The sequence below is a fragment of the Takifugu rubripes genome, chromosome 17 (genome assembly GCF_901000725.2).
Source record: "Takifugu rubripes chromosome 17, fTakRub1.2, whole genome shotgun sequence".
NCBI classification, from domain to species: Eukaryota; Metazoa; Chordata; class Actinopteri; order Tetraodontiformes; family Tetraodontidae; genus Takifugu; species Takifugu rubripes.
This window is the reverse complement of record NC_042301.1, coordinates 9053928-9065912: the sequence shown is the minus strand read 5'-3', so window position 1 is coordinate 9065912 and position 11985 is coordinate 9053928. Positions and strand designations below refer to the sequence as shown.

At 45.2% G+C, this 11985-nt stretch overlaps 2 protein-coding genes across 3 annotated transcripts; both read left to right on the top strand.

Annotated features, from left to right (window-relative positions):
• On the top strand, nt 1–2814 carry LOC105417660 (clumping factor B-like). Of its 2 annotated transcripts, none has more exons than XM_011612636.2 (5): nt 1–151; nt 386–496; nt 901–2175; nt 2260–2293; nt 2559–2814. In XM_011612636.2, exons 2-5 carry the CDS (start codon nt 394–396, stop codon nt 2620–2622), a joined length of 1476 nt encoding a protein of 491 aa, XP_011610938.2. In that variant the 5' UTR covers nt 1–151; nt 386–393; the 3' UTR covers nt 2623–2814. The 2 variants fall into 2 exon arrangements, with proteins under 2 accessions (XP_011610938.2, XP_011610937.2); XM_011612635.2 differs by having other exon boundaries at nt 53–151; nt 383–496.
• Nucleotides 2815–9288: 6474 nt separating this feature from the next.
• LOC115253298 (SUN domain-containing protein 1-like) lies at nt 9289–11816 on the top strand. Its single transcript, XM_029850956.1, has 10 exons — nt 9289–9305; nt 9585–9684; nt 9800–9873; nt 9975–10064; nt 10144–10211; nt 10420–10521; nt 10612–10711; nt 10934–11049; nt 11129–11299; nt 11505–11816. Exons 2-10 carry the CDS (start codon nt 9587–9589, stop codon nt 11712–11714), a joined length of 1029 nt encoding a protein of 342 aa, XP_029706816.1. The 5' UTR covers nt 9289–9305; nt 9585–9586; the 3' UTR covers nt 11715–11816.
• The last annotated feature ends 169 nt before the right edge of the window (nt 11817–11985 follow it).

Genomic DNA, 11985 nt, shown 5'->3' with positions numbered 1-11985 from the left:
GTTCAGGAAATGCTGTGAGACAGTAGGACAAACCGGTTGGTCCAGTCTTTCAGGCAGGATATAAAAGCCTGGCAGGGCTGCATCTTCAGTCAGGAGGACAGAAGCATCCTTCAGCACCTCTAGGAACCTTCATCTGCAGCTGAAGAACCTCGTGAGAACAGTCTTTCACTCTTGTAGAGCTGATGTTGGGATTCTGGCTGAAATATGTGATGAAATTTACTGTCAAATGAATTTGAAGGATATTTGTGTTGAGACTGATCTGGATCAGGGATCAGAGATCAGCTGTGCTGTGTTTCAGCTCTTTTGTTCAGACTGTATTTACATTGGAAATTAGTCTGCGTTTGTGAACACAGTCTAGTCTCTTCTCATCTTTGTCCGTCAGAAGGTGTTGACATGAAGCTGAGCGCACTTGTGCTTTTGGCCGTGTTGGTTCTGATGCCCGGAGGGTCCAAGGGCAGAGGGCTAAGGGGTACAGGAAGGAGAATTCCAGCCCAAGGTGAGTTAAATCTGCCTTTCAGCACATAATTTAGGGAGCACCTACACACAGAAACATTCAGATTATTGCAGAGTGATTTCAGTAAAAAATGTTCAGCTAATTTGTTGGACTTTTCTGAATTTAAATGTTTGTATTGTTGGAACACAGACACCTTTTGGACTTGATGAGTTATAATATTGAATCACAATAATCCAGAGTTTAGTTTCAGTTGAATAAATCAGACATGATCTAAGAGTTTTCAGTTGTGCTGGTTGTCGTCATGTATAGAGTAACAGTGGTATAGCTCAGGGCTTCCTGTTCATGAGCACTAACCCTTGAGATGTTACGAGTTCTGGCAACAGCAAGGTATGTTTCTGATCTGATCAGTGTTCTTCTTTTCTGCATGAACAATGGGTTTGCTCCAGTGATCTGTCAGTTATACGAGTCCATCACAACAACTGGCAGATCTGGGACCACCAGGCCTAGAACCACCAGTACACCAAATATCGATGACCCAAATACAAGTGGACCAAATATGGAAGATCTAATGACGAGTGGACCAAATATGGAAGATCTAATGACAAGTGGACCAAATATTGAAGACCTAATGACAAGTGGGCCAAATATTGAAGACCTAATGACAAGTGGACCAAATATGGAAGATCTAATGACAAGTGGACCAAATACTGAAGACCAAATGACAAGTGGACCAAATATCGAAGACCAAATGACAACTGGACCAAACATCGAAGACCCAATGACAACTGGACCTCCTGGTCAGGAAACCACCGATGAAAGACTTCCAACATCACCAGGACAGCCAAACATCACTGTCTCAATCTTTGAACCCTCTAGGACGAGTCCAAGACAGGTAGAGTCAAGTGAGGAGGATTCTCCTTCATCAGAAACTGAGGAAGATTCTGACAGTGACAGCAATGCCAGTGAAGACAGTGATGAGAACAACGCTGTGACGATGAGGCCAACAAGAAGTGCAATAAGTCCAGGCAATAAGAGACGAAAGAGAGAGGTGAGCTCAAGTGAGGAGACGTCTCGTTCTTCTGAGTCAGATGAAGACAGGGATGGGGAAAATGGCGTGACAATGAGGCCAACAGGAAGTGCAACAAGTCCAGGCAATAAGAGAAGGAAGAGAGATGTGGACTCAAGTGAGGAGACATCTCATTCATCAGAGTCAGATGAAGACAACGATGAGGATAATGGTGTGACAATGAGGCCAACAGAAAGTGCAACAAGTCCAGGCAATAAGAGAAGGAGGAGAGATGTGGACTCAAGTGAGGAGAGGTCTCATTCATCAGAGTCAGATGAAGACAGCGATGGGGAAAATGGCGTGACAATGAGGCCAACAGGAAGTGCAACAAGTCCAGGCAATAAGAGAAGAAAGAGAGATGTGGACTCAAGTGAGGAGACGTCTCATTCATCAGAGTCAGATGAAGACAACGATGAGGATAATGGCTTGACAATGAGGCCAACAGAAAGTGCAACAAGTCCAGGCAATAAGAGAAGGAAGAGAGATGTGGACTCAAGTGAGGAGACGTCTCATTCATCAGAGTCAGATGAAGACAGTGATGGGGAAAATGGTGTGACAATGAGGCCAACAGGAAGTGCAACAAGTCCAGGCAATAAGAGAAGGAAGAGAGAGGCGAACTCAAGTGAGGAGAAGATGAAACTGAGACATCTCCCTCGTGAGTTTGTGTTTCAGAGATTTTAAAAAGTGATTTAAAGCTCCTCTTTAATATCTGACATTAATGTTCTTTTGGTCTCTGTAGCCCTGAAGTCTAAGTGGACCAAGAAGTATTTGAGGTATCAGTGATGAACAGCCTGTTTTTATCTCCTCATTTTAACATCTAATATTTCTGCATGGACACCCTTTAATTAAACACATTCTTTTGTTGTTTAACACATCAGCCACCATTAAGGTAAACCTTCAATCTGCTAATGCATAAGAAATATTTCCTTTTAAACAATAAATGATTATGTGTTTCTATTGGCATTCTGCAGATGAATGCAGTTAGGAATAATATCCCTTCATTTTTTTAACAGCGTTTTTGTCACTGTTCTTCTACAGGACCTTGTACGAAGCTGCGCGCAAACAGAACTGCCAAGGTCTTGTCCATCTGAGCAGGATCTAAGAACCTCCTCATGACCTTCTCACTACACTGAATTCTTCATCTTCACCAGTTTTACCTGCTGTTTTTGATCACCTCAGAAGTTCTCCCCCAAAGCTAGAAGCGCTTTTCCTCCAGAATCATTTGGGGGTTTTCTGTCTATGGGGATGATTAATTTTCTGTGGCATTCTGCCCAATAAAGAAGTTCTGCATGGATTTGTGAGTTTCATTTGAGTCCAGTTGATAAAAAAATTGAACGGGCTTTCAGAATGAGTGTTTTAAATCAGCCACCACAGGAGCCTGACGGGGTCCTTCAAGCTACTTTAGTGCTTGAGGAAACCCCTACTTTAGTGTCTTTTCTCCTCACGGCTGCTGATTATATTGGAGAGATTCGGCAGTCTCAATCAAAGAAAGCTTGAAGAAGTAGGATGTTTTTAGAAGAAGACCCGCTTCTGCTGAACTTACATGTTAAGCAGGAAGACCCCCAACAAAGTGTGTCAACAAGGTTTAACTTTACACTTTACAAACATTAAACGTGTTAACAAGCAGAAAAGAGGTGAAATATTGATGTTCAGAATGTTTGGGTTGGGCTTTATTTCAGATTGTGTCTTCTCTGTCAACAGTAGGGTCCCCACATATGAGCATGGTCCTGCTCAAGGGTTCTTCCTGTTAAAGGGAAGTTTTCCTACCACTACCACTGTAACAGTAAGGGTTGCTGGTTTCCACCCCCGGGGAACAAGAGACTTTTCTCTGTGGTATTTTGATGTTCTTTCCACGTGGGTTCTGTCCAGGTACTTGAACATCTTCCCACAGTCAAAAAAACCTGCATTTAGGGTGAATTCATGACCGTCCTCGGGTGAGAATGGTTGTTGCTCTGTGTGTCAGTCCTGTGATGAGCTGGGGAGACTCCTCTTGGGATGGGTTCTATAAGGGAAAACCTTACAAAATGGATGGATGGACAAAAAGGAAATGAGGACAAAAAGTGTCTGATGACGCTCTACTAACAAGGACCAAGTATGAACTTGACTGTTCACCGAAGACAAGGAACCAGTAGAACAGTAACCAGACACACGGACAGATTTTTTAGGATGGGCTCTTCACAACCCTTCTTTAATATCAGGAGCTGTAAAAAATATGCTGCTGGTACACTGAGGGTGAGTGGACAAACTCCATTTTAACAGGATCAAATCTTGGGCAGGAAAAGCTTCTTTGCCTCACTGAATTCTCTACCATGTTGATGAAAGTTTAAATTACGCAGTCTGAAGGAGAGCAAGGACGCCTACAGGAAGAAGCTGGAGGAGAGACTGGAGAGAAACCAGACCAAGGATGTTTGGAGTGGGATGAGGACGATCACTGGCTTCCAGAAGAAAGGAATACGCTCAGCTGATGGGAACGTGGACCAAGCTAATGAGTTGAACCAGTTTTTCAACAGGTTTGATTCTAGCTCCCCCTCCCCCAGCTGTCCCAATATTCCTCTGGATAACAATGGGTCCCCTTCACACCTCCCAGAGCCCCTAACACCTCTGCCAACTTCTTCCCCCTCCCCTTGCTGACACCCTACATGGATCCCAGCATGTCACCCATCCCCCCGACAGGACTATCCTTCACGTCTGGCCAGGTGAGGAGAGAGCTGGAGAGGCTCAACCAGAGGAAGGCTGCCGGACCGGACGGCATCAGCCCACGAGTGCTGAGGAACTGCTCCAGGCAGCTGTGTGGAATACTGCAGCACCTGTTCAACCAGAGCCTTCATCTTCAGAGGATCCCAGTGCTTTGGAAGACATCCTGCCTGGTCCCGGTGCCAAAGAAGACCCATCCTGTGGCACCGAGTGACTACAGGCAAATAGCACTGACCTCCCACATTATGAAGGTCATGGAGCGGCTGGTGCTGTCACACCTCAGACCTCTGGTGAGCCCCTTTCAGGACCCTCTGCAGTTTGCCTATCAGCCCAAGGTGGGGGTTGATGACGCAGTGATATACCTGCTGCAGAGAGATGAAGCTGGCGGTTCATATGTAATTCTGTTGTGTTTTAAAATTGAAAATGTTTGATTGTATTCAGCTGTGGCCTAAATTAATAAGTTATTAATTAATTCATAGTTAGCATCATGACTACCTGCTCATGTGGGAGGCAATGGTTGGTTAGGGAGAATCACTTGCACACTATTATAAGTATTATGGGATACACTGAGGTCCACTAAATAGGGTACAGTGATCTCAACACCCTTTAACATGGCATATGCCCTAGTTAGTGCACTATATTGGGTACAGGGAGTGATTTGCGACATGAGGAGAGGAGAGGAGAGGCAGCCATGACCCAGCAGGGTGACAGAGGTTTTTCAGGCGATCATGATGGGCCCCAGCAGCCTCGGCCTATGACAGCATAACTAAGATGTTACCCTAATAATTAGACGACCCTCAATCCATCCATCCATCCTCTATCGCTTATCGGGTCGCGGGGGCAGCAGCCTAAGCAGAGAGGCCCAAACTTCCCTCTACCCAGCTACTTCTTCCAGCTCATCTGGGGGGATCCCCAGGCATTCCCAGTTGAGAGACATAGTCTCTCCAACGTGTCCTGGGTCCAGGGGGCATCCTAACTAGATGCCCAAGCTGTTACGAACGATTGTATCAGGACCCGAAAGCAGGCAGGACACAGTGGCGTATCGTTTTCCGAGAAGCTTTATTTAAGTTTATAGAAAGTTGTGCAACTCAAAAGGCGTGGAGACCACGACTCAGTTCTTAATCAAAACAGGAAATGAAAACTTACGACAAAAAAGGAAAGAGACAAACGACAATCCGATAAACGGGTTCAAAAGTTATCCACGAAGGAAAAAGTCTCACGATAGTCCAGGAGGGTATAGCCGGGGTATTCCGAAACAGACAAAACACGCCAACGCTGGCCAACCGTGAGAACAGTCCATAAATAGGTGGCTTGATTACCGAGTGTCTGCAGGTGCACCAGTCCCCGGCGCCACCTGTGGCTGAGGCCTGGCTCCACCACGCCCCCCGCAGGAGAAACCCTGCAAAAAAGTTCCCAGAAACTGGGAACCTGACACAAGCCACCTCATCTGGTTCCTCTCAACGCGGAGGAGCAGCGGCTCTACTCCGCGCTCCTCCTGGATGGCAGAGCTTCTCACCCTATCTCTAAGGGACAACCCAGAAACCCTACGGAGGAAGATCATTTTGGCCACTTGTACCCGTGATCCTGTTCTTTCGGGCAATGAAAGCTCATCACCATAGGTGAGGGTAGGAGCGAAGATCAACTGGTAAATCAAGAGCTGGAACGACAGAATTAGTGGCAATAAGCTTTTCAGACAGGAAGATTTTAATCTTAAAAGTAGAGATGGAGTCAGCCTCCTGTACCTGGACAGGGTACAGGAGACGTTCTACCCCCGTTCTACCTTTAGAGTCTGAAGGTAGAACAGGGGGCCGAGCATTTAGCTACCAGGCCCCCCTGCTATGGAACCAGCTCCCTGTCCAGGTACGGGAGGCTGACTCCATCGCCACTTTTAAGATCAGACTTAAAACCTACCTCTTTGAAAAAGCTTATTGTTACTAATTTTGTAGTTCCAGTTACTATCACAGATAGACAAATTATCATACTTAGGGGGTCGTCTAATCGTTAGGTCACATCTTAGCTATGCTGTTATAGGCCAAGGCTGCCGGGGTCCGGAAACATGATCACCTGACAGGCCTCTGTCACCCCACTGGGTCATGGTTTCCTCTCCTCTCCTCTCCTTTCCTCTCCTTTCCTCCTCCTCATCAAGCAGACTAGTTATGCTGATTCCTGTGTAGTTTTTCTGCTCCCCCCCCCCCCCACCTTCTCTATTCATTTACAGGTATTGGCGCCTTCGGAGCTGCATGACCCGGCCCCGCTGACCCGTTGTATAGTGTATTTTTGTGTGTGTTTCTGTGCCCTGTGCCTCTCCTCTCCTCTCCTCTCCTCTCCTCTCCTCTCCTCTCCTCTCCTCTCCTCTCCTCTCCTCTCCTCTCCTCTCCTCTCCTCTCCTCTCCTCTCCTCTCCTCTCCTCTCTCTTTACCGAGCCAAGGGGAGTTTTTCCTTGCCATTGTTGCTTGTCTGGGGTTAGGCCCTGGGATTCTGGAAAGCGCCTTGTAACAATTTTGATTGTATAAGACGCTATATAAATAAAGATTGATTTGATACGTGGATCTAAAACACTGTGATTCCTGGTTAATTTGGCCACAGTGCTGAAAAGACACCTGGGGTTGTTCTTGTTTTCTTCAATTAAAGAAGAAAAATAGGCTGTTCTAGCCTTAGAGAGGGCCTTTTTATAAACTACCAGTCTTTCCAGGCTATATGGTAGCTGTCTATTTTACAAGAATACCACTTCCTTTCTAGTCTTCGCACTTTCTGCTTGAGGGTCCTAAGTTGTGAATCATACCAGGGGGCACACCTCCTCTGATTTACTATTTTCTTTTTCAGGGGGCTACAGAATCAAGCATGATTCTCAGTGAGAAAAGTGATCAAAGAATGATCTGACAGGAGTGGGTTCTGAGGGAACACTGACACATGTTCTATCTCAACACCGTAAGTCAGAACTAGATTAAGGGTGTGGTTGAAGTTATGCGTTGGTTGGTTTATCTGTTGAAGGTAACCAACTGACTCAAGTAATGAGATAAAGCCGTTTCTAAAGCTGTCATTTACAAAATCTACATGGATGTTAAAGTCTCCAATAATAATGACTTTATCTGTTCTAAGGACTAAGTCAGATAAGAAGTCAGAGAACTCAGACAGGAACTCTGAATGTGGCCCAGCAGGGGGCCGATATACAACTACAAACAAAAGTGGCTTTTCTGCCTTCCGGTTCAGATGGGTGATGCCAAGAGTCAGGCTTTCAAATGAACTAGAGCCATGTTTTGGTCTAGGATTAATTAATAACTTGGAGTGATAGATTGCTGACACTCCCCATCCTTGACCATTAACATGAGGAATATGATAATTAAGATGGGTAGGAGGAGTAGATTCGTTTAAGCTAACATACTCCTCCTCCTTAAGCCAGGTGTCATTTAGACAGAATAAATCAATGTGATGATCTGCTATCAGGTCTTGCACTAACAGGGATTTACACAAAATAGATCTAATATTTAATAGTCCACATTTAATTGTGATGTTAGTTTCTCCAATTTGTGCTTTGGTATTAATTTTAATAAGATTATGGTGATTGACCACTCCCCTGCTCTGTGCTTGGTGAACTTTTAACCGTGGAACAGAGACTACCTCTATAGTGTTTAATATGTTATTGTTGGTGGATAAGGGGTTCTATGGAAGCAGCAGAGAGGTGTGTAAGACTACAACTCTGCATCCTGGTCTGGACCCTGGTTTGTCAGGTCACTTTGGGTCAATAAAATTGGCCAAGTTACTAGAAATGAGAGAGGTCGTTTGCTCCGACGTGAATAATAACTTTGCTGAATTTAGGTTTACTTCTCGCCAGCAGCTTTAGATTGGCTTCTATGTCACCCACTCTGGCCCCTGGAATGCATCTAACTATGGTTGCTGGAGTCGGGTTCACGTAGCGCAAAACCGAGTCGCCAATTACCAGAGTCGGTTTCTCAGTGGGTTTGTCGCCAAGTGGGGAAAAACAGTTAGCCATGGGTTGGTGGTGCACCGTGGGCCTTTGGTTTGGGCTACACTTCCTGCGAACCGTCACCCAGCTGCCCTGGCTTGCCGGCTGCTGCCGGGAGACAGCTAGCTGTAGCTACGATAGGCGGCAGCTACCTTCTCCTGGCTACCTGATGCAACTCCAAGCTGCGGAACTGTGTCTCAAGCTCGCCTCCAGAGCCATTAATAAACTACACTTTCTGCACCTATTCCCTTTACTAAAGGAGGCAGAAGAGTAACTAAACATTTCACACACTGAACAGACACAGGGTGAGACACCGGGTGAAACAGATGGTGAGGCCATGCTAGTGATTGGTAGACTCCTGTATTTGTTTAATTTGAATTATTTCTCCTTGTTGTTGGCAAGTAACTGGAATATCCAGAGTAATCAATTTTAAAAAGAATACAACACGCACAGTGCAACAACAAACTCTATTGAGAAGACAGGAAGTGATGCAATACATTACCCAATGGAAGCCGTCTGGATATTTCTGAGCCTCCTTGATTGATAAGAGAATTATTTAGCGAAATAATCTGCCATAAATTGCGTTTCTGTTGAATCAAACATCTTTACTATTTATTTTCTAATAAAGTTTTTGCACCTGAAACTTTTGTCAGATTTTGATCTTGATCTTTTCATCTGGTTTGTCCCCAGCAGGACATTATAACCTCCGAACTGGGCACTGACAGTAAACACAACAGTCCCGACAGTAATACCAGAACAAACCGGCGTCCATCTGCTGGATGGTTGCAGTATAGCTCACAGACTCTAAGATGTTAAGAGCCTCCTTCAGACTCTCAGGTCATTAGTGTCCATGTGTGGATTAAAGTTTGTCCATTAAAAATACAAATATCAGCAGAAAATGTCATTCTACATTGAAACAATGTCCCCCAGGTAGAAACACTGAAACTTTTGAGTGTCTGAAACACAGGACATGATGACCTCTTAACTTAATAATTATCCTTTCATCTTTTGATTTCAGTGGGATTTTCAAAGCTTCAAAGCTAAAATTAAGCTTTGCCAATTCAGCTTTGCCAAAGATAAATACTTTGCCAACAGTTAAGTTTATGTTAGCTTGCAAATACCTACAGGTCAGTGGTTGGGATGAAATATTGATCCAATTTCTTGATAAAAACACTCGTAATAATCCTGTTTTCTCCTTTGATCGCGTGACTGAAGCTATGTAAAAATTTATTTGTCACAACTGTTATTATTAAAAGAGAACGTAACAATTGAAAACCTGAAGTGATCATTGATCATTGATCATCAGGGGCCAGAATCTCCAACTCTATTGATCTCACAGGCCTTTTTCCTGCTCTAGATCTGATGATGTCTGCAGTCCAATGAGGTGTCATGTTTGTGTGTTTCAGTCATGCACAGGGATAGTCCTCACCCACACGGCCACAGCTACAGCATTAGGTCAATAACCATGCCCACACAGAGGATCTGTTATCGCGAAACACCCATCAGGTAACTGACCCTGATGCGACCATGCACATGTGTGTACACACTGATGGAATTACCTGTGTGTGTGTGTGTGTGTGTGTGTGTGGGTGTGTGTGTGTGTGTGTGTGTGTGTGTTTAGAAAGAGCAGGAAGTCCCGGATATCCCACGTCCAGGCAAGCGTGCAGGACTCCCCTCCTCCATTGTTGACTGAATGTTCGTATGATGCTAACTAATAAAGGACGTCTCATTTCCCAGCCCAGAGCTGCTCATTGGGACATGTTTACACTTACAGGAAATTTTTGTTGTCCCTGCAGTTAAAACAAGAAGCCGTCCTGTGAAGAACGTCTTTGTTACTCTCCTTCTCCTCCTCCTACTCCTCCTCCTCCTCCTCCTCGTTGCTTTATGTAAGTGGTCAAACATTTGTTCACATCGTCATTGAGATTCTTCTATTGTATCTTCATGAGCTTCTGTTCTTGGTTCCAGATATTTGGTTCTTCTTCCCGCTGTTGGACTCACTTGACTATCCTCTGATAAATCTAAGATCCATACATGTGAGTTTTGAGCATGTTTGGATTTGGGTTTTGAAAGCCTTATTTACTAACAGCACCTTGATTTTGAATGAATGTTTCTATTATTCACATTTAAGCTGGTACTGATGACCAGAGATGCACAGATTTAGAGTCACATTACCATGCTAACTATCTCAGATAGCCCAGACATGTCTCCAACAACTATACAAAGCTGGTTTGCTTCCTGTAGCAGAACAAAGAGTGTGAACACCCTCAGCAGAGGTTTGAAGATGACAGTATTACCCCAGAGCCTCATCAATCCATCGAGGAGCTGGTCAGGAAACTTGTGCAGGTAAGTCAGGTGGCAGATTAGACTGTCTGATCTGACTTCATCTGTCTGTGTGCTGGCTTGTGACACCTGTTGATGTTAAACATCGATCAGGAGCACGGCATGCTGGCTCAGATGAACAAGATACAAGACTGTTCAAAGTGCCGACTTCCTTCTGCAGACGAGATGGCCGACTTTGCCCTGGAAAGTCAAGGTCAATCACATGACACCTTTGCACTCAAAAATCTTAGAAAACATAGGCACAAAACAAAGTCCTTTTAAGAGTGTACTAATGTATGTGTGTGTGTGCCTGTATGTGTGGTTATGTGGGCCTGCGTGCCTGGGTGTGCCTTTGTGTGTGTATGTGTGTGTCTGCCTATGTGTGTGCCTTTGTGTGTGCCTGTGTGTGTGTCTGTGTTTGTTCTTGTGCATGAAGGTGCCAGTGTGATCATGAGCAGGTGCTCCCCGACATACACGTCTACCTCAGCTCGTCTGACCCTGTTTGGAATCCCCCTGTGGCGCCTCTACAGAGGTCCACGCACGGTCATCCAGGTACTGAGTGCCCTCTTTGGTTGCGAATGTTCATGTGTGAGCTTCCTTCCTGACAGCCATGCCTCTCACTCTCCCTCAGGGTGTCCTGATGCTTCCAGGTGTATGTTGGCCCTTTGTTGGGTCAAAAGGGACGCTGGGCGTCTCGCTGTCTCATCCCATCAGAATAACACATGTGACACTGGAGCACGCATCACTCTCCAACTCCCCAACCGGCGAAATCAAATCTGCCCCCAAAGACTTTGAAGTCTATGTGAGTCCAGACTATTCTTAACTCATAACCATCTTGTGCTACATGTCATCTGTTACATCATTCTGCATTTATCTTCCTGACATTGAAACCATTCTTGGACCAGTGTGGTCGCTGGTCTGGTGCATTTCCAACGGCATTCCTGATTTTCAATCCCTCAGCAGCTGTGACTAGGATTCCTTCTCATCTAGCTTTGATTTACCTGCAGGGCATCAAGTCCCAGCCAGAAGAAGAAACATTTCTTGGAAGCTTCATGTACGACTGCCGTGGAGAACAATCGCAGACGTTCACCCTGCAGGATCCCACAGAGAAGGTGTACGACGCCGTGGAACTCCATGTCCTATCCAACTGGGGTCAGGAGGAGTACACGTGTTTGTACCGCTTCCGTGTCCATGGTCACATTGCACCAGTGTCCTGATTTTCATTCATTCAGCTGTTATCTTTTTACATTTGATGAATATTCTAGTGTCTCCACAGACGTCTGTAGAGGAGTCAGTGTCTCAGCTTCATAAATAAATCACTCAAGAGCTCTGCAAGAAGTGACTGTTCCTGTCTGTTGTTCTCTGAATTGCTAAATCCAAAGTGATCATTCAGGTGTAGACAAGGGGAAGGTCTGATCCAGCAGAGGCCATGCCCACCCCTACTCAGTTCTGAGCAGCTGGTCAGTCACGATTGAATTACTCTGAAGG

Coding starts and splice junctions, on each gene's coding strand:
- LOC105417660 (XM_011612636.2), top strand. CDS start 394: ATGAAGCTGAGCGCACTTGTGCTTTTGGCCGTGTTGGTTCTGATGCCC. Junction 2,176..2,259: donor GAAACTGAGACATCTCCCTC/GTGAGTTTGTGT, acceptor TGGTCTCTGTAG/CCCTGAAGTCTAAGTGGACC. Junction 2,294..2,558: donor TGGACCAAGAAGTATTTGAG/GTATCAGTGATG, acceptor GTTCTTCTACAG/GACCTTGTACGAAGCTGCGC.
- LOC115253298 (XM_029850956.1), top strand. CDS start 9,587: ATGCACAGGGATAGTCCTCACCCACACGGCCACAGCTACAGCATTAGG. Junction 9,874..9,974: donor TCCTCCATTGTTGACTGAAT/GTTCGTATGATG, acceptor TTGTCCCTGCAG/TTAAAACAAGAAGCCGTCCT. Junction 10,712..10,933: donor CTTTGCCCTGGAAAGTCAAG/GTCAATCACATG, acceptor TTGTGCATGAAG/GTGCCAGTGTGATCATGAGC.